General features: G+C 39.4%; 2 protein-coding genes across 4 annotated transcripts; one reads left to right on the plus strand and one right to left on the minus strand.

Moving 5' to 3' along the window:
* Positions 1-1,989: 1,989 nt before the first annotated feature.
* On the minus strand, positions 1,990-16,849 carry LIAS (lipoic acid synthetase). Of its 3 annotated transcripts, XM_002925169.4 has the most exons (11): positions 16,674-16,849; positions 15,408-15,580; positions 14,364-14,457; positions 13,136-13,216; positions 11,149-11,305; positions 11,005-11,062; positions 9,392-9,520; positions 7,642-7,787; positions 5,888-5,958; positions 5,006-5,117; positions 1,991-2,335 (listed from the first exon to the last, which is right to left on the minus strand). In XM_002925169.4, exons 1-11 carry the CDS (start codon positions 16,716-16,718, stop codon positions 2,280-2,282), a joined length of 1,122 nt encoding a protein of 373 aa, XP_002925215.2. In that variant the 5' UTR covers positions 16,719-16,849; the 3' UTR covers positions 1,991-2,279. The 3 variants fall into 3 exon arrangements, 2 of the variants coding, with proteins under 2 accessions (XP_034527824.1, XP_002925215.2); XR_004628900.1 differs by lacking the exons at positions 1,991-2,335; positions 7,642-7,787 and having other exon boundaries at positions 5,040-5,117; XM_034671933.1 differs by lacking the exons at positions 11,005-11,062; positions 11,149-11,305; positions 14,364-14,457 and having other exon boundaries at positions 1,990-2,335.
* A 547-nt stretch (positions 16,850-17,396) lies between these two features.
* Positions 17,397-21,164, plus strand: RPL9 (ribosomal protein L9; the record flags this gene model as incomplete). The annotated part of the gene is given in 6 exon segments (NM_001304933.1): positions 17,397-17,443; positions 17,533-17,648; positions 18,264-18,359; positions 19,580-19,712; positions 20,751-20,831; positions 21,050-21,164. Coding segments are annotated over 6 exon segments (579 nt in total).
* Between the last annotated feature and the right edge of the window lie 1,023 nt (positions 21,165-22,187).

Here is a 22,187-nt window from a genome sequence, read left to right on the forward strand (position 1 = left end):
GGGATGGAGCCGAAGTGTGGCGCTGGAAACAGGACTTCTGTGGAAGACCGTACATGTGAGGAAGTTAGCTGCACCCAGTCTCTTTCCTACCTTAAAACAAGAAACTACCTTTCCCACCCTTCCCTCTCATAGGATATTAGAGGTTTATTTTGAGGAAAAATAGAGTCAGAAAGTTTCAGACTCGGGCAGGGCGTCAGTGAGATGCCGGACTGGAAACACGGGTACTAAGGAAAAGCCTGCATGCTGAACAGAGACCCACCCTCCCTTCCGTCCTCCTTGCTTTCCCTCCCCCGGTTCTGAGACAGTCAGCAGCCAAGTGTATAACCCTCAAGGCTATTTAAAAAAAATTATTTTTAAACTTGAATGGCTCTAGAGAAAGCATCCAAACATTTGGGAGTCCTTCGCTGAGGAACCCGGGGTGGCTCCTCACTCAGAACCAGACAGACAGCGAGGAGAGCCTTCAACACAACAGGCAGACAGAAAACAAAGGAAACAGAGACAGTGCTCGATGTGGAGAAACACAACTTCAAAAGACTCATTATCCTCAGAGAGAAAAATAGAAGAACTTGAAGCTAAGAAACAAGAACAGGATGCTTTTTAAAAAAAGAAGAAAGGAATCATCAGAGAACTCTTGAAAGTGAAAATGGGGTGGCCAAAATTTTCGCAAGAGAATCATTGTCAGAGGAAATTTTCATGGAAGCCCAGCATAAAATAGATTAAAATGGTATTTTATTAGCACAAATGTATGTGAAAGCGTGTGTGGCTGGATGCTCAGGGGGATGAAGGGTGTGTTCTCACACCCCTCTCACGGCTGCTGCTACTTTGCTCTGCTTACATTCTGAATCCTTCTTTGGGATGTCATTCCCATTTCTCTGCAAAGCCATCGGTGCTCACATTTGTTAATGTAATAATATTGGTAATACCTCTGAAGTTAGATGCCTTCGGCTTCAAATAGGAGAAACTCCTATTCAAACTGGTTTCAGTTTTTTAAGATTTTATTTGTCATAGGGAGAGAGAGAGAGAATGAGAGAGCACAAGCAGGGGGAGCAGCAGGCAGAGGGAGAAGCAGACTCCCCACCAAACAAGGAGCCTGACATGGGACTTGATCCCAGAACCTTGGGATCATAACCTGAGTGAAAGACATATGCTTAACCAACTGAGCCACCCAGGCTTCCCAAACTGGTTTCATTTTTTTTACAAAAGATTTTATTTATTAGAGAGAGTGAGCACAAGCAGGGGAAGGGGCAGAGGGAGAGGGAGAAGCAGACACTGCTAAGCAGGGAGCGCCATGCGGGGCAGGAGCTCAATGAGGGGCTCAGTGCGGGACTGATCCCAGGACCCTGGGGTCATGACCTGAGCAGAAGGCAGAGACTCAACCAACTGAGCCACCCACGCGCCCCAAAACTGGTTTCATTAATGCAGATGTTTATTATCTCACCAGACAGGAAGTGGTTTTCAGGCTTGGCTGATTCAGTGGTTGGAAAAGGGGCTGGGATTCCTGTATTACTTGATATCTTAAGAACCATGTGCATTTATCACTTTCATTTTCTTAAAAATGCCATTTGTGTTTGCTACAGAAAGATAAAGATCAGATAAATATTTTGGAGACCACTGATGCGTTAACTTGTCCTGCTCGATCAAGAATTTTTATATAGACCTCCTGTCATGTCTGTGCATTTCAATGTGCTTAGTAATGCATCATTGTTTAGGAAGTCAAAGTTCTGCCCTGGCCTTTTAAGATTCAAGCCTGTCCATTCCTGTACAGTTGTGCAAGGGAGTATATCTCTACACACCCAAATGTCCAGCAAGACCCAGGTATTCAGTCACGTGGTCTAGTCACGGCATAATGGCCAGTTATGTAATAAGGAGTAAAGAAATAACAAATCCAGAAGCTACAATTTGTGATGCAACTTTGTTGTTGCTGTTAGTTTGTTTTTAAAGATTTCTGTTATTTTTCACAAGTGAAAATGTGACGACGATATACAGGTAACAGGCTTGGAAGCTTTTCTGGAAGTTTTTCATGTGTTTTTTAATTATACTGTTAACAGTAAAACTCTTAAAAGATATTTTATGATTACATCACAGCAAGCAATTATTTAATAGAACAAAGAAGATATGCTAAAAGACAAGTGAATTACATAATTAAATATGCACAGCTATTGACGTGTTTCTTAAAACAAAGAGACTGAGGTATGTCCACTGAAGTCAGGCATTCTGCAACCACTTCTAAGACCAATTGGAATCAGATATTAACAATTCCTGTGATCTTGAAGGTCTTGTTATGTTTGGGAGGACTTTTTTCTTTTAGCCACTAGATTTTTCAGGAAAAATTCACCTATTTAGGAAAAATGAACACAGGTTAATCCCAATGTAACGTAAATTTCAGAATTACACTTCAGTGTTTCCCTTCTTTTTTTAAAAATTAATTTACTTTTTTAATGTTAAGGTCTACACCCAATGTGGGGCTTGAACTCACAACCCTGAGATCAAGAGTTTCACGCTCTACCGACTAAGCCAGCTAGGCGCCCCATCATCTTTATCTTTTTTTTTTTAAAGTAAACTCCCCACAATGCTTATAAAAAAATTTTTTTAGGGGCGCCTGGGTGGCGCAGTTGTTAAGTGTCTCCCAGCGTTCTGGGATCGAGCCCCACATCAGGCTTCTCCGCCGGGAGCCTGCTTCTTCCTCTCCCACTCCCCCTGCTTGTGTTCCCTCTCTTGCTGGCTGTCTCTCTCTGTCAAATAAACAAATAAAATCTTTAAAAAAAAATTTTTTTTTTTTATCTCTAACAGTCTCTGTTACTCTTTCTAGTGACTCAATATTATAAAGGTGACCCTACTGTATCTATGGGTCGGCTTTTGAACATTTATTCCACTTTATGTGCACTATATATTCCTCATCGCTGACAAAGTATTGCTGTTGGCACAATTCATTTCAGAGAGCAATTCTGCCACATTATTAGCCTGGATCTGATGTTTATAAAACAGACCTCACTGCAGTTGAGCCGACTCGTCTGATGGAATCCCTTTAGCTTATTCCCCTCTGGGGAAGCAAGAGCTCTTCCTTTATAATGGGCTTTCTCACCACCCCCAGTTGTGCCTGTGCATTAAGTCAGCTGCTTAGAGGGGGCACGTTCCCTTTTCAGGTCATTAGGGTTCCATTTCATCTCTCACTGTTACAGCACGGCTCAGTGCTTATTGGCAGAGCCCGGCACCGCAGGCCTGGTTTTATGAGGAGTCTGATGAACTTTGCTTTGTCATCTTAATATACAAGTGTAACTGCAACGAGCGTATCTGTACACGATCACCAAGAATCCCAAGGTTCACAACCCAGCCAAGTAACGGAGAGTCATCCACGCTCCTCCAGACCTTATCTAAATATGGCAGGAGTAGAACCAACAGTATCAGGCCCGAGCCCATCACCAGAGCCTAATGCTTTACATAGTAGAATTCGATCTTTTACTGGTAACTTTAAAAGCATTAAAAAGTTCATAATTCACTTTCTTATAAACGTTAAAGATTTTCCTTTAAAAACAAAATAAAAACTCCTTTCAAATGATTTTACTTTAACCACTCTGGAAGGTGATATTAGTTCTATCCTTTACACGGATTTTCAGCTTGCCGGCAGAATTCTTCTTGCTTGAAGAAGAATAAATCATTTTATTGGCTTCCAAAGTCCCCACATCCTGTGAGTCAGTGTTGAATCAAAGTCTTGGGTTTTACAACTAGGATAAGCTGTTGTTAGTTCATTGAAATGTCTTGAAATTCTTTACAGGAACACACTGAATACTACTAATACATGAACATTAGGGGCGCCTGGGTGCCTCAGCAGTTAAGCGTCTGCCTTCAGCTCAGGTCATGATCCCAGTGTCCTGGGATCAAGCCCTATGTCTGGCTCCCTGCTCAGTGGGGAGTCTCCTTCTCCCTCTGCCCCTGGCCCTGCTTGTGCTCTCTCACTCTCTCTCTCTTTCCCTTGCTCTCAAATAAATAAAATCTTAAAAAAAAAAATACATGAACATTAGTTTTTACCAAAAGAATATGTGCTTAATTTAAATATATCTATAATTTAAACCCAATATATATCACGCTCAGGGCGTGATCCCGGCGTTATGGGATCGAGCCCCACATCAGGCTCCTCCGCTATGAGCCTGCTTCTTCCTCTCCCACTCCCCCTGCTTGTGTTCCCTCTCTCGCTGGCTGTCTCTATCTCTGTCAAATAAATAAATAAAATCTTNATCTTAAAAAAAATAAATAAAATATCATTTATAGTAATCATGTAGTTTAGACCTATCCAAAAATAACAATGTTTATTCTTCAAGAAATTATAATTGTTAAGTCCAATGACAAGGAAAACATGATAAACATTTTTTGGACGAAATTTGGGCTTCAGATATGTTCTCACAGACTTTTAGATGGCCATTATCACATGACTTTTTATCCCTCGGAAAAGGCTTTTTTTCCTGTAAGTCAGCTCAAGCTACTGATCAAAATAAGAACTGCAGTGTAGCTAGTGAAAACAGTAAAAATTTCTACATGGAAAATAATCTTACAAATTTTTTTCTGTTGCCTGTGGGAAGAAAAGATACTAACAAAGAAGCAGCAATGCAGTCAGATACTTTTCAGGATTTAAACTGATCTGAAATTAGGAGTTTAGAGATGCAGCTGGCATGACTGTCAAATGAATACACATTTTTCAGAAAACCATGTTATATACTTAACTGGTATTTGTCATTTCTGAATAACCTACTATTGAAATCCACACAAAGAATAAGCTGATTACTCCTGCTTTCGTCATAGTAGCTGAGCTAGAAGGAGGCAGGGGATTCTTTACTAAAGGAAAAAAATGAGTTTAAGAGAAATTTTTCCTTAACATGACCCTTACGGAGCAAAGTTCCTAAGGATGTTCCAGGAAAAACTGACTTTTCCTACAAAAGGCAACCACAGCTATTATAATCTTAACATGGAAAGTTATGGTCTAAATAAAACCATCCCCTGCGGGCTAACTTACCTGCTTTATATGAAGAACGCACCAGAGGGCCACTTGCAGTATAATGAAATCCAAGTTCATTTCCTACTTTTTCCCAGTATTTGAACTTTTCAGGAGTAATGTATTCTTCAACCTACATTTAAAGAATTCATTCAGATAGATTTTAGAATTTCCCTAGATCATTGTGATACTGTAGAAAATCTATGCTCAAGCATTCAGGATGCTTTTCACTTCATAATTCACCCAGTTGCCCAGAGGCCTTTCTCCTCTCCTTCCTCACAGACGACCTGTTTACGGGTTACTGGGCCCCCTACCAGCACTTGATTACGGGGAATTAGAGAGGCAGGAAAACTTCAATTTTGCAGTATATTAACTATTCCAAAAAATTAAAAAGATGAGACTATCTATAGAGACTCTATCTGACTAGCAGGTATAGCAAGAATTAATCACACCTATACAGTTCTCGAGGACTAGACTTCCTTGTCCTGTCTTGTCCCTTGTGCTTGGCACTGTGTCTGGCACACAGTCACTACTCGACAAAAGTTTCTTGAATGAATGAATGTCCGATACAGAAATAAGGAGACTGACTTTTCTTTTCTACTTCAGCTCTGGCTCTCATGTAACTCTAAAACAAATCACAAAATGACCAAGTGTGAACGAATGCAATTTCTCAACTACTTAACTCTTTTTCTGTACATTCACTTAAGTTGTACAATTTTCAGGGCAGCAAAGAAGTGCCACTCTATCTGTTGGCTTTATGTAGATAATAAAATGGAAACTGGGACTTGGAAATATACAGGGAACATCACACTAGAAAGTCAGCAGCTTCTTAATTGTACCTATGGACGACAAAGATTTAATTCACGTTACCAGCGAACGTACGGCAAGTCAAGAGAGCGATACCTTCAGGTGGCGCTTTGTTGGCTGCATATATTGTCCTAGAGTCAAACAGTCCACGTCGGCTTCACGAAGTGCTATAGAGAAGACACACACATCACATTGCAGATTTTTTTAAAGGATTTTTTAATTTTTAAAAAAATACTTTAAAGTAATCTCTACCCCCAAAAGGGGGCACGAACTTATAATCCTGAGATCAAGAGTCGCATGCTCTGGGGCGCCTGGGTGGCACAGCGGTTAAGCGTCTGCCTTTGGCTCAGGGCGTGATCCTGGTGTTATGGGATAGAGCCCCACATCAGGCTCCTCCGCTATAAGCCTGCTTCTTCCTCTCCATTCCCCCTGCTTGTGTTCCCTCTCTCGCTGGCTGTCTCTATCTCTGTCAAATAAATAAAATCTTTAAAAAAAAAAAAGTTGCATGCTCTATAGACTGGGCCAGCCAGGCGCCCCAAGATTCTTTTATTTTTAAGTAATCTCTACACCCAGGGTGGGACTCAAACTCAGAAGGCTGAGATCAAGAGTCACATGCTCCGCAGACTGAGGAAGCCACACGCTCCATTAGCAGATGTGTTTATGATGCTGAAATTGTAGATTTATGCATAATTTCCCTGAGCATAGTTTTACTTCAGAACAGTGTGAATTCTACACTGGCCCCAAATCCTGAGGTTGGGGAGTAAGACTATATCTATCCATTCAAAAGTGCCAGGGAATATGAAAAGGACTGGAAACACAGGAACTTACGTAAGGCAGTCACGAGGGGCTGACAGAAAGGACAAATAACTCTAATACTATGGAACAAATGCTAAAATATGGGTGAAGGTTGTTTCAAGCAGGAGTCTGTCGGGCAGAAAAGGTGAAGGGAACGGTAAATGAAAGGCCTGACATCACTCATATTATAGACATGCTGCACTCAGTTTTACTAACTGTGCAAGATACGCTCTGGAGGATGTCATTTGACCTCTCACATATGGGAATCTTTCTAGTAAAACTATAACTTTACTCCAGTAAAGAGGTGCTTTTAATTACTGTTTGGACTTGTTACTCTTAGAACCAATAAATAACTGCAAGTAGGCAAAGGATCCACATGTAAATAACAGCTTTTTTTTTTTTTCAATTTATAAAGCCCAAGAATCACAAACCAAATGGGCTTATGAGACTAAGATTCAGCAGAGTCCAAAGCACATCACATTATGTGACAATGTTACCAGTAAGCTCTTCCTCAAAGGCCTGGCTTCATCTTACTCATCTTGTCACTGCCTGTCAGCACTCCTGGTACCTGGCTGGCTCTTCAAATTATGCAATGACTAAATAAGAAACATGGATAAAATCTTATTTTCACTTGATTAAGAGTATGGAACAAAATGGGATACAAATTCCATATCCTGAGCTTTCTGCATATCATTCCATGATGTTCTAAGAAAACATACTTCCGGGCACCTTATTCGGTTAAGCATCTCCCTTCAGCTCAGATCATGATCTCAGGTCCTGGGATGGAGTCCGCATCGGACTCTCTGGTCAGCGGGGAGTCTGCTTCTCCCTTTCCCTCTCCTTCTGTGCTCTCCCCCCCAAATAAATAAAATCTTGAAAAGAAAAGAAAACATACTTCCTTTCCTTTTTATGTTGCTGTTATAGTCATATCCTGAACTTTGTTCTTACTGGCACTTTCACCGAGACTATGGAGGAAGCATAACACGGCCTTCAAAATGGGGTTCCTGCTATTTCTCAAATTAAATGAAAGAGTTTTCATTTTTCAATTTCTTTACCTTTCATTGTTGCATATACTTGCTCATCATTTTCACCTAAACCCAACATTATAGATGTTTTAGAAATCACATCGGGCCGAACCTCCTTGGCATGTTTCAGTACACGCAGAGACTGGTCGAAATTGGCCCGGGGATCACGAACTTTCCTTGAAAACAGCAGGGCTGTTGTCAGCAAGAATAACCACAGGCTCCACTAAGTATGTAGTTATGCAAGCAATCTAAAAGACCCGGGAAGGACATTTTGGACATTATATTACATCATGTGGTTCAATACTAGCATCTGTGCACAAATATCTAGCTGTTACTTTTGTAAAGAAAATCAGGCTTCACTGGACCCCCTAGTTCTGTCTACTTTTAAGGCCTTTAAAGCCTGGGGCAGAGAAACTGGAACGGAAGTAATTCAGTTAATGAATTATTCATTGAGAAATCAAAATTCGAAGCTGAGAATGAATGATTGTAAGGGATAGTCAAGAGAGAAGAGAAAGAGTGGAAGTAAGAAAATCTCAATACTGAACAAAGGAAAAACTGTTTAACATGAACCCACATTTCAGAGGTCTGAAACTTTTATGTTCAGTTCTTTTCTAAAGACCAAGCTGCCCTCTGCTGGTGAGTATACGACACCGACATCTCTTAGGTAAAAATGCATGATTCTGGAATTTTCACTGGAAAGGATAATGTTTCTTAAGTGAAACCAGGGAAATTGGCACCCACTGGTGGTAGTATCATGAGAAATAACAGGGCTGGAACAGGCTTCAATAGCAGCCAAACCACCACGTTTTAAATGGCGAGAAGGCCAAAAGGACAGTTACTAATTAGTTGATGTTCATCCAGTATTCATTTGAATCCTAATGTACCTTTATTTTGTGTAACTGACTTGCTGTTCTTTTTAATCAGCGACCAGTTCACAGAAAGAAAGGAAACCAATTTGTGAATTTAAAAATAACCACAAAACCAATAATACCGAACATAATTACTCCTGAAAGTATTTCTCCATTGATTTTAAGTTATGCTCCCTAATGTTTATGATTTAGTGGAAATGCTGGCTACTGTTTACCATACTTCTTTCAACTTCTGTAATACAGATAACATGTAGCAGCTACTAAGATCACTGCCAAATATGCGTTACTAAAATTAAATAAACATATTAATCTTGTCTGAAGATTAATTTTCATCTTTTTGAAATATGAATATGGTCATTAATGTGGCACAACAATCTGTAAATTTTCCTAACATTATTAGAAAGAATAGTACCTACTTTTTAAAAGAGACTGAAAATACATCTGAATGATAACAGTGTTCCTTTTGTTATCACTTATTGCATATATTAGTGCCAAATGTATTTTTTAAAAAAGTCTTTTCTTTTTAGAATTACAATCAGAGTTGTTGCTCTTGTATATTTTTTTATTTTTGAAAAAAACAGCCCAATGGCACTTGCAGTATGATGCTACTTAAAAAAAAAGACGCTCATTATATGTGTGTGCATCAAAACACACATGTGTATAAATATATACACTTAGGTTATAGTAATTGATATTACTGGATGGAAATATTACGGATGATGCTTATGCTCTTTTTGTTGGCTATATTTTCTGATTTTCCTGTAATACGTATATATTGCTTTTGTTAAGAAAAAAATAAAAGAGCTCATTTTGTAAAAGTCAAATAGAAAGTTCACCCCCGCAAAAAGTGAGAAAATACAGCAGATTCCGGCCCTCCAAATTTGCCAATGTTACTCTGTACACGTAATCACCTCTGTAATTCTGGAACTGTTTCAACATTATGTGCATACACATCTAATCCTGACAAAGCAACTTTTTCTATGGCTTTTAGATCTCCTCGAAAATCAGGGGTGAGACATTCCACAAGAATTTTTGAATTCCTATGGGGAAAAAAAAATAAGTATCAAACTAAGGCAAAGAACTGACATAACTATTGCTCAAAACAGAAATTACCAGTACTCATTCAGTATCAGTTTCAACATAGTAATCTTTACAATCTTGCCAAAGAAAGCAAGAACATACAAATGTTCATATATAAACTGGTATATGAAAAAATTTAAAATGAAACCCTGAACATCAAATATTATGTACATAGTGGTTAAAATAGATCTGTTTGCAAATAATAATTGGAATAAATTTTGAAATTAATAGACTTATACTTTATTGAGCAGTATTAATAAAGTTGCTCAAAAGAACTGCAATATAAACATTAAAACATGAAATATAAAATATCTTTTTATTCTTTGGAAAGTAAATTGGGACATTTCTTATGTGAATGCAAATCGTATTTGATTGCTTTAATTCTGATTTCTTTAAAAATTCATCAAATAGTGTCATCCACTTTTTCTCAGGCAAATATTTCACAAGTGCTGTGGGTTTTAAAAACGATTTTCTGAGTTGCTGAGTCATGAGCTTTGCTTAAAAGAAATACAAGTTAAATATTAATCTTCTTATTTATATTCTGGCTATATCCATGCATTCAAGCATTAAAATGTGAACTAGGTCATAGTACTGTTCCCTTTGAGAGCAGGAGAAATGACTAGGACAGCGGATAAATTTTTTCAAAACCCAATGGCAAAGTTTCTGGAGCTGTTTCCTAAGAGAATGGATGTAGAAAGGAACACATACATACCCTCTCATGGATAAAAGAGATGTTACAAGAACATAGCTTATAATTCACTGTTTTTTAATTGTAAAGTTTAGACTCATCTGTAGTTCGTGAAATTAATTTAGTGGGCTGCAAACAGAACTTTTTAAAGTAAACTATTAAAAAAATAGAAAACACCAGGGCAATCACTAAAAAAACATTTACTAAGTGTTAGGTGCTCAATTAGCACTAAGCTGTAGGAAGTAAGCACAGCTCCTTTTTTAATGCTTTTTAAACAGATGGGACTAAATATTAATAAAATGTGGATCATGGGTAAATTTCCCAGGGCATATGAATATGGATAAAATCTATATCAAGCATTGCATACTTGAACAATGTGGGAGCTTATCTCATTCTATATACTTCAAGATGATGATTTATTCAAAACTAGTGCTGGGAAGACTGCAGTTTTATACATCTTTTAAAAATTACTCAAAGTTTACATTTAGACTCAAATATGAAGGGTGGGTTCTATGGACTAAAGGTCCGTAAGTCTGTGTTGCTGAATCCCTAAAATTTTATGCAAATATGTATCTGTATGTTTGAATATACTTTTTCTGGAGAAAAGACCACATAATTTCCAGGAGGTTATCAGAAGGGTTTATAATCCCCTAAAAGTTAATAACCTCTTCTTTAAGGTAAACACCTTAAAGAAACTGAATTTATATGGGCTTAAAAAAGTCCTCAAAGTACACAAGCAAATGCAAAAACAAGTACCTTTCCTTTAAGTATGATACCGTCTTTGCAAAATGCTCAGCTCCTCCATCAGGCATATCTAGAAACAAAAGAGTCCACTGCTCAAGATGATGTCACAAGTTATTAAGGGCCGATTTCTGGAAGAGGCAATGATGACGCACTAACCATCTCGATCCACAGACGTCAGGACAACATAATCCAGACCCCACTCTGCAATCGCCTTTGCAGTATTGTAGGGCTCACTGGCATCCAGTGGAGGCGGATTTCTCGCAGTTTTAACAGAACAAAATCTGCAACCTCTTGTACATGTGTCACCCATCAACTAGAACAGAGATGTTATAATTTAAATCACAGAGATGGATGACCCTAAAGAATGTATGTTGAGAGAATAAAGCAAGTTACAAAAAAGTGATATAGTTTGATTCTGGTTATAGGAAATTTGAAACATTCAAAGGTAAACAAAATACAGTTAAGGAATACAAATATATGTAATAAAACCAGAAAGAAAAGAAAATGATAAGCTCAGAATTAAAAGCTCAGTCGGTTAAGCCTCCAACTCTTGAGCTCAGCTCTGGTATTGATCTCAGGGTCAAGAGTTCAAGCCCCATGCTGGGCTCCATGCTGGGTGTGAAGCCTACTTAAAAAAAATTGTTAAAGGAAAAAAAGGTGATGGGATCAGGAAAGGACGTACAGGGGGGTTCAAAGATAATGTTCCACTCTCAAACTGGAGGTATCAGGCTATTACACTCTTACTCTTTAAAACTTGCATATAATTTATAGATTCTTTTGTACCTATTTATTATTAATAAAAATGACTTTAAAGGAAATAAAATATTTAATTAACATATCAACATGTAGGACTCTGTGGGAGTTAAACAGAGGGCACAGTTCCTTCTTGTTAAATAGATGAAACAGAAAACACATAAAATCTGCTTCCTCTGGGTTCTTCTTCAGGACACTGCTTCTGCTGCTACAGGTCACTACCATGTTCTGCCCCCTGCCATCCACAATGTTCTGAGCCACTGGAGTTTCAAAGCTGCAAAGTGATGGGTTGAGATTTGGAGGAAAAAGCTCCTCTTTATGTTTAACCCCTCCCCCACCCCCGGGATGGGGGGGGAAGAGGGGGTATTCATAGCAATGGTCCCAACATCCCACAGGGATTTATTGAAACAATGAACTCTTCCCAGTACCCAGTCATGAGTCAGTGGGGAAGGGCCAGGCAAGGGATGAAGCCAGAAGTGTTCAAAATCACTCCTTCCTTCAGGAACCAACGTTCTGTAACTTGGATAAGCTCCATGGCCAGCTCTATTTTATAAGAATCCTTGGCTCCTCGGGTAAATAGCTTCCTGCTAGTACAACTCAGACATTCGCAGACAAGTATGCACTTTCAGTTGCACACAATTTAGATTTAACCCCAATATCTCAATCTCCAAACGCCACTGGATAAATGTGGTAGAGTGCACAGTTAATACCAATTCTGACTCCACCATATTAAGACTATACATCTCACTCTTTGTCATTTAACTTGCAGGGCCCTCCTGCTGGGGGAGGAGTTTATGTCTCTACCTCCATTGCTCCTGGGCTTGGCCATGTGATTTACTTTGGCCAATAGAATGATAGCAGGCATGACCAGAGGCCTCAAATGTGCATGGATGGTTGGCTTGCCCTCTGGTGCTCTTTCCACTCTTCATGATAAGACTATGGCTTGGAGACCAGCTGGTCTAAGGAGAATAAAGCTCTGTGGAGCAGACCTGAACCCTGAGACATTGACCTACTTCCTGCAGTCCAGTTTTAGCCCAGTCAAGGTCAGCTGTACCCCAGGGAGCAAAAGGGCTATGAGAGAGAAAAATAAATGCTTATTATTGTTTGCAGGGGGGAAAGTTAAGCAATCACGAATAACATTTCCAAAAATTAACAGAAGGGGTATCTCAAGGCAGCACACGATTAACAATCACATGCATGGAAAAATCAATAATAGATTTATTCAGAGAAGGATGAGAGCATATCAGCCTACATTTTTCTAAGTTTCTCATAAATTCATATGTAACAAAAAATCTTGTCAGAGATTCAGAATGCACATTTTTAGGAGAAAGACATAAAATATTGCTTTCAGTTTCTAGACTAAAACTTTATAGTCTGAGGTTGTTCTTACCATGATTGTGGCTGTGGCGGTGGCATATTCTCCACCTCCCCAACACTCTCCAATGTTGGGACATCGAGCTTCCTCACACACCTGTGAGTAAAAAGGAACGGAATATAATCAAGTTGAAAATATTAACCAACTAAGTAAATTAATGATCAGGCATTTTAAACTGTTCATTCTTTACAATGTATTTATGAAGAAACTCACTATTCAAAAATGCTTTTAAACTGCCCAACTGTATATATATTAGGATCCCATTTTTAAATTAAAAACAATATGAATGTATGTATTTTATACATGCAAAGAAGGTCTGGATGGAAATATGCTAAAAAATAAGAGTGGTGTACTTAACATTTGGAATTGCATATATGATGCTTCACATTTAACATTATATTCTTTCCAATAAGCATGTACTTAATTTGTAATATAAAACATACAAAAAACCTCCTCGTTTCCTAAGTTGTGGGGGGGGGAAAATCTTTTTTTGTACTATTAAATGTGAAATTAAGAAATACAATTACCTTTTGTTTCTTTTGCAAGGAAAATTATTTTAAAAAAATTTTTTAAATTTATTTGAGAGAGAGAATGAAAGAGAGAGCACGAGATGGGGGAGGGTCAGAGGGAGAAGCAGACTCCCTGCTGAGCAGGGAGCCCAATGTGGGACACGATCCTGGGACTCCAGGATCATGACCTGAGCCAAAGGCCGTCGCTTAACCAACTAAGCCACCCAGGGGCCCAAAAAAAGAATTTTTTTTTTTTTTTAGATTTCATTTATTTATTTGTCAGAGAGAGAGTGCATAAGCAAGGGTGCAGCAGGCAGAGGGAGAACCAGGCTCCCTCCCCACTGAGCAAGGAGCCCAATGCAGGACTCCCAGTCCCAGGACCCTGAAATCATGACCTGAGCTGAAGGGAGACACTTAACTGACTGAGCCACCAAGGCATCCCTAAAAAAAATTTTATTCTAAAATTTTATTTTTAAGTAATCTCTACACCCGACATGGGGTTTGAACTCACAACCTCAAGATCAAGAACTGTATGCTCTACCGACTGAGCCAGCCAGGTGCCCCGGGGAAAATTATTTTTAAACGTATTTCCATTACTGAAAATAATGTATCCCTAAATATCTTTATTCACTTTCCTTGCTGTTTTTGATATGTTTTATTAAATTTTAAGTTACACATATGCAGAAACACTACGACTTTTAGTTAAGAGGGACCTTTAATACTTTGAAACTTACTGTATGGAGATTCAAATTCCGCAATGTATTTTTCAGTTTATTGTAATTTTTCCCCATGGGAATCTCTGTCTTTAGCCACGGAGGTAGTCTTAACCTGAGGAAAGCCAAACATAACTGTCCATTAACTAATATGTTCCCAAATAATCATGAAGCTTTGAAGTTACTTTGTTCTAGAACAATTCTTAGTGCAGAGTTCCCTCCCCCCCAAAATCCTGGGTTAACTCTTATAATTTCTGCCAGAAGAGTAAGAACAGAGAATCAAATCTAGGCTTCCTCAAATCACTTCAGCAAACACCCATAATTGTATCTAACAGAGCACTATGCTCATGTCTGCCTTTCGCAAAGTCACAGAGTAACACCATCCTAATGAAAGAAGGAAGGAAGGTTTTGAATATCTCATTCCCCACTGAATAATACTGACAAAAAGTTCTATATTTGTTCAGAGAAAAGAGAGATCCCACAAGTGTACGTTCTGCTCTACATTCCGGGCTTGCATGGTTATTAAATAGAAAAAAGAATCTAAAATTTGGAGTGAAGATTATTTATCCTCAGGTTCCCCCTGACTTACATCCACTTGTGAACTAGAAGTTGTTGGGTAAGGTATCTCCCAAAACAACGTGCCCTCTGTGTGAAATTCCCTCACCATTCTTTTAAATTAAGGCAAGGTATCTATTGGTCATATGTACATTGAATAGGAGAAGCTAGATCAATACCCAGTTAGACCAATACCCAGTAACAATGAAAAATTTATCAAGATCAAATCGACTAGCAGCAAGGTGATAATGTTTGCTCTGTGAATGAACAATGGGAGATGGTGGTATAGAATGGTTAAGTCCTAGGAAGACTGAAGAAAAACTGTCAAAGGGCACAGAGAAAAGAAGGGATTCTAACAATTTCAGCTATTTACCTGTTCTATGTCTGTTATCACTTCTTTCTAATGATTTTTAGCTAAATATACCGAGGCTGATTAAAATTATAATCTAGGGCTTGGTTATATCTGAAAATAATGCACAATGAAGGAATTTATCTTGAAATTTCAATTACCTTTCTCCTTTCCGGCGTTTTAAGTTTCCTTTATAATCATCCCACTTGCTCTTGTCTGCAAGATCACCAGACACAAAATCTTGAAGGTCTGGTCCATTTTGTAAGAATTCCTTTTTTTTATCTGGCAGGGAACTTACTGCTCTGACTGGACTGCATAAATATCTTCCAAATATCTAAAGAGAGAGTTCATTATGACATGTATTTAGTGGGGTTTGAAATAACTTAGTTTTAGCTTATTTAAATACCTAAAAGAGAGTGTAAAACCAGAGACCTGATACAGAAATTAGGCTGAACAATTTACAAGCTCTGTGTAGGAGCTCAGAATCTAGGATTAAAGTTTTAAGAACAAAGGAAACCTAAAAGAGAATGGGAGCTGTTTACTGCTAGAGGTACAAAAATTTGGAGACCTTTGGACCTCGCTAACATATGTCACACTTTCATGTAATCCACTTAACTAGTGAAAGTCTGTCTTTCATAAAGTTTAACTGCAATAACTGGAGATGCCATGGCTTTGAATTTTCCACTCCTGAGTCAAGGACGTTTAAAAGGGAATTTGCAGTAAGTCTCTCTTATTTGGGCTTTGGCTAGGCATCGGTGTTAAAATGTAGAGGCCATGCTCAGTTGGTTTCAGAGAACTGAAACGAGGGAAACCAAACCTAATGTTTTAATTTTCTAGTACATTCTATATTTGAACAAGGTAGTCACTCATATACATTTGTTGACCGTAAGAAGTCAATGGCTTCTACATCTGAACACAAACGTGTACGAGACAGCCAAAACACTAAAACTCACGGGTCAGTACATGCAACGCAACTGAATCTTCAACAATGAAAAAAGCGTGCCTGTTGGGGTGCTGCGGGATTGCTACTGCGTTTGATCACTCTGCCGCTAAAGGTAGAGCACAGGTTTTTGATCTCATTGCCCAGACTGATGTCTAATACAAAGTAAAAGCCCAACACAAAGTAGGAATTTCGCGTGCTCAACTCAGTGCTCCTATAATGCTCCAAATAGAGGGTTCAGATCACCCTGATAGCAGGAAAAAAACAAAAAAGCCCTCATCGCCTGCCAGAGAGACTTACAAATCAATACCAGAGACTCTACCCGCTCGTATGTCGGGAAAATTAAATGAGATACTACATGAAAAATTTCAGAACAGCGCCTAGCTAAAAGTAAACACTCAGTAAGTGCTCGCCTTATTACTCGGTGCTCTGAAGAGATGGGACCACCTCCACCCCGGGCCCGCACCCTGCTCGCCCCGCCGCTCACCCGGGGCCCCACGGTGCAGGCGGTGCCCCCACAGCGTAGAGACATCCCTCTCTTTTTTTTTTTCTAGCAGGGTCGTGGAATCGCTAATTCCCGGGTAAGACAGATGAACAAACCGTCGCTCGGTTTATGACAAGGAACCTGAGCCACCATGACCCGGCGTGACTTGAGCTGCTCTGCGATTGGCTGCTTTAGCCTGGGAGCGTCGCGCGCTCATGACGCCATACGCTGGGCCCTTACGGGCTACAAGAACGTGATGACGAAAGACGCTCTCTCTTTGCCGCATCTCCTGCGAGGTGAGGTTGTTTCTGAACTTTGTGGGTTTTGGGAATCTGAAGCCATCCGCTCGGGGAAAAGCCAGGGGCGCGAGTCTGGCGCTCCGAACCTCTATGTTGGTTGTTCCCCTGCGCGTCGAGCGCCATATGGATCTGGCGGCCCTGGGATTCGAGTCCTGTATTGGGCTTGTAGGCCTTCCCCCGCCCCTCAGCCCTGCCGGGTTGGCGCCGCCGTAATAGGGCTGCTCGGGAGTTCGCCCGCCGTGCTCATAATACGTGCTTAGGAGCTGCTCGTTCCTGGCCAGGACGCAGCGGGGGCTGCTCTCCCGGTGGGTCCTCCTGTGTCCACCCCGGGGTTTCCGCTTGCCAGTCTCCGGGAGGAGTGAGCTCCGCCCAGGGTAGTGTGGCCGGCCCCGCGCCGGCCTCGTAACCCCAGGTGTTTGTGTTTCAGAATGAAGACCATTCTCAGCAATCAGACTGTCGACATTCCAGAAAATGGTATGAGACCTGATGTTTGTGTTCTTCTTAGGTCTTAACTGCCTGCTTTGTACCTTGTTCCGAGGCCTCACAAATATGTTCTCTCTTAGTCGACATCACTCTGAAGGGACGTACAGTTATTGTGAAGGGCCCCAGAGGAACCCTGCGAAGGGACTTCAATCACATCAATGTAGAACTCAGTCTTCTTGGAAAGAAAAAAAAGAGGGTGAGATACGGTTCTTTTGAGGCATCCATTGCTTGTTTGGAAGGTAGTGGTGTACTAGCACCGAATTTGGTTGCTCAAAGAATTATAGAATTGAGGGTCAGCGTTTTGGCTTAAAATCGGGTGTCCAAAAGTGTAGCTTGTTTTTGGTGTTACTGCTTTAGTGAAGTTGGGAAAACAAATTCTGACTAATTCTAAAGCTCAGTATTGGTACCGTAGTGATCGATGATTAGCGTCAAGGTCTTCATAGTGTTAACAAAGTATTTTTCTCGTGATTATTTTGTTCCTAACAAAATACTTTTATTTTTAAAATGCAGTTGATTATTTTATATAATATATCTTAGGAACCAGGCAGGTCCTGTAAGCGTGGTATTTTAGCTTTCTAGGAGTGAAGTACGATGCAGCGTGAAAAATCAGTATTTCTGGGTTGACATTCTCTTGTGAAATGGGTCCAATGATGTATAGTAGTAAAAAAGGTAGTAATTGAAGGGGTATATATGTGGTTGCTTTAATTAGGGCTAATACTCGAATCTAGAGTAATTCTGTGAATAAGTGGATTTTTCTTTCAAGCCTGCCTATTACTGGAAAGAATCGTATAAAGTTTTTGTTCTGTTACAGCTCCGAGTTGACAAATGGTGGGGAAATAGAAAGGAACTGGCTACTGTTCGCACTATCTGTAGTCATGTACAGAACATGATCAAGGGTGTTACACTGGTAAGTAGATTGATCAGACTGCTTCGTTTTGGAAGGGGAAGTTTCATAGCTGTAATGTATGTATGCAACGTAAATGTCTACTGCAGAACATAGATTATGCCTGTTGGGAAAGGGGATCTTGGCATTTTTTTTTCATAGGCATCCATGGGTCTTTAGGATAAAGTGATTAATGTGACTAAAGACCAGATGGTCTTTATAGTAGGCTGATGGTGTTTTTTTCACACAAATAAAATTCACAGCTTCAGGATGTGTGGTGTTGGGTTTGTTTGGTTTTTTGTTTTTGTTCGGCTTTTTAAAATAGAAAATATAGCACATAGAGTAGGCTTTGACTTCCTGTTGGCGTGCCGCCTACCACCGGGGCCCCTTGAAGGTATAGAGAAAGCTGGATCTCCTTTTTGCGCTCCCTGCCTTCTTCCCTAAAAGCATATTTGATGTCACTATTCTCTTTACAACTCCCTCTCCCCCCCAGCCTTTCAGATAAAGTTCATGTTGCTGTCTTTCCTGAAAAGCTTTTTTTTTGTGTTAAAACTCAGTCCTTTGAGAGTGCACCTCATAATGGCACCCTTCAACTCCATTAGAAGCCTATTGGGTCATGTTTCCCCTATTTATCCTTGCTACCAGGCTGAGTTTCCTTGAGGACAGGGCCTGTATGAATTCTTGTCATCTGGCATACCTTAGTAACTCAGTAGAATTTAGTCTAGTGTCCAAGATGAAGGGCTTTGGGGTTCTTATTTTTAAAAGCTGGCATTGTTGGGGCGCCTGGGTGGCACAGTGGTTAAGCGTCTGCCTTCGGCTCAGGGCGTGTTCCCGGCGTTATGGGATCGAGCCCCACATCGGGCTCCTCCGCTATGAGCCTGCTGCTTCCTCTCCCACACCCCCTGCTTGTGTTCCCTCTCTCGCTGGCTGTCTCTATCTCTGTCAAATAAATAAATAAAGTCTTTAAAAAAAATAAAAATAAAAGCTGGCATTGTTTACTGTGGTCATAGGAGGAGTAAAATAAATGCCTCCTTAAAGAGCTTTACAGTGATTAAAGAGTCAGAAACATGTTTATGTATACAGTTTGGAAGATTTGGTACAGGTGACTGTTAAAAAATCTTGACAATAAGTGCTATGTGAGGACTGTTTTATTTTTAAATTGTAAATGGAAGCACCGTACAAAATTCAAAAACTGGATTTGTCTCAGATTGCTCAGCTTTGCTAATAGTTTGTTTACTTAACAGGGCTTCCGTTACAAGATGAGGTCCGTGTATGCTCATTTCCCCATCAACGTTGTTATTCAGGAGAATGGTTCTCTTGTTGAAATCCGAAATTTCTTAGGTGAAAAATACATCCGCAGGGTTCGGATGAGGCCAGGTGTGTGCATACCTTTAGATACGGTTCAGAAATATTTACTTGTGAAGACTGGTGTTTTGGGTTGGCTGTAAATCCATTAGTTCAGAATTGTCCATTTTGATTATGTTTTTAATAACTCTTCGTGCCAGTTAAAGTTTTATATCATATCTGTACTCATTGTTATTCTTAAAAGACCTATGCATTGGAGTAGTTTCAGAGAGTGTTAGCTGTGTTTTAATTCTCTTTGCAAACTGAAATCCTAAGAAAAAGTTTGAATAGTGGTTAATAGCATAGGTTCAAATCTTAGTTCTATCAACCTTGGGCAAATCATCTAACTCTAGCTCATTTTACTCATCTAAAATGGGGAATGTCTCATGGCCAAATGGGTTAAAATTAAAATGTACTTGGAACAGTTGTTGCTTGATACATAGTAAACACAGAAGCATTAAAATACTAAATATTAAAATATTTTTAGTGTTTATTAATATGTTTAATTTATTTTTAAGTAATCTCTGCACAACCCCGAGAACAAGAGTCCCATGCTGCACTGAGCCAGCCAGGTGCCCCAACATTAGAAAATTTTAAAGCTTAGTGCTCTCTTGAGATTTCTTGATTCCATTGGGGTGGGTGGGAAGAAGGAATTTCTAGTACCATTTAATGAGTTTACAAAAATACTATGCGGTATTAGCTGTGGTCGACAGCATTTAATGGGAACCCTCATATAAGAAAGAAACTGGAGAGGTACCAAATTTATACAGTAGGAATAAGGCTTGATAACGAAGCTGTGCACAGCTAAATTGCATTAGCTGAATACTATCTTCTCATACTCCTTGACTGAATCACTGAAAGTCTAACTACTCTGGAACAGATTCATTCAAGCAAGAACACAAGCTTTTGCCTAGTTTAAGTCAGGTCCTGTAAAATCAGAATCTCAATAAGCTTCATTTGTTGTGTGGAATTGTAAATGGAATAAGTTACTTCTTTAAATGTTTTTAAATTAAATATTGTACAGATCTGATTTTATGTTTACACTGTGTGAATGCCTTCTTCCCTTTTTAGGTGTTGCTTGTTCTGTATCTCAAGCCCAAAAAGATGAGTTAATTCTTGAAGGAAATGACATTGAACTTGTATCAAACTCAGGTTTGTATGTTTACTATGCCTAATTATGCCTACAAAATTTTGTTTAAATCTTGTTGTTGAATACACATGGTATTCTCATTGGATGAGTTTATTTGTGGAATTAAGCAAAAAACTACCCCAAAGATCATAGATTTTAAGTATGGCATATAATGAAAATCCTTTTATTTTAAGATGAGTCTGCCTGGTAACGTAATTTCCTACCTTTTTACTGTTAATAGCTGCTTTGATTCAGCAAGCCACAACTGTTAAAAACAAGGATATCAGAAAATTTTTGGATGGTATCTATGTTTCTGAAAAAGGAACAGTTCAGCAGGCTGATGAATAAGATCTGAGGTAGGTTCTTGTGTCTAAGTTTCTTTACTGCATTAGTTTTAGAGGTCTTAATATACTAAGTCTGAAACTGGAATTGTAATGGCAGAAAATGAGTTACATTCTGAAACATCGTAAATGGCAGAATAAAAAAAGTGACATGCATTTTTACTATGAACTGACAAGTCAGAATCTTAATGTTTTAGATTATTTAGAGTAGAACTTGTTTTGGAGGGTATTGATGGAAATTGACAGATGTTTTTATTTCTTTTTACAGTTGTCTGTCTACAGAAACAGCAAGATGCCGGATGATTTTTCAGAATTATTTGTGATGTTTTAAAGATGCAATAAAAGCTACACTGATTTGGGGCTTTTTCTTTTCTTTCTTTTTTAAAAAAATGTTTTAAGTATTTGAGGGAGACAGTGTAAGAGAGTGAGTGAGCACGAGTGGGGCTGAGAGGCAGAAGGAGGGAGAAGCAGGCTCCCCACTGAGTGGAGAGTTCAATGCAGGGCTCCGTCCCAGGACCCTGGGATCATGACCTGAGTCAAAAGGCAGAAGCTTAACTGAGCCACCCAGACACCCCTGGGGCACTTTCTTAAACCAGTAATCCTTTCCAACTATTTGGCTGTTAAACCATTCAGAAGTAGATTGTAATGTGCTAAGAACGTAACAAGGAATAAAACAGTTTTTCCTAGTACAACTTCGTGGGAGAATTGGCTTGAATTTAATTCTTTGAAGGAATAACAAGGGAATTTCAGGCAAGAGGAATACAGTACCGGTGACGGGCAACACCGTGTGACTGTTCATTGGATATAGAACTTTTGGGGGAGATCCTGAAGGTACCTAATTTTGCAGAGGCATAAATTTGAGTATTTGTGAGGTATGTGTGCTTGAGTCACTTGTCTGTTTACTGGTAACTTGTAGAAAAAGCAGTGGAGGAGTGGAACAAAGTGATAAGGTGACTTTGTGTTCATGATAAACATTGTGTCCAAGATGCTCTCAATCTTCACTCTACCCTACCTCAGCCATTGCTCCCACATGCTAGT

The sequence above is a fragment of the Ailuropoda melanoleuca genome, chromosome 11 (assembly GCF_002007445.2).
Source record: "Ailuropoda melanoleuca isolate Jingjing chromosome 11, ASM200744v2, whole genome shotgun sequence".
NCBI classification, from domain to species: Eukaryota; Metazoa; Chordata; class Mammalia; order Carnivora; family Ursidae; genus Ailuropoda; species Ailuropoda melanoleuca.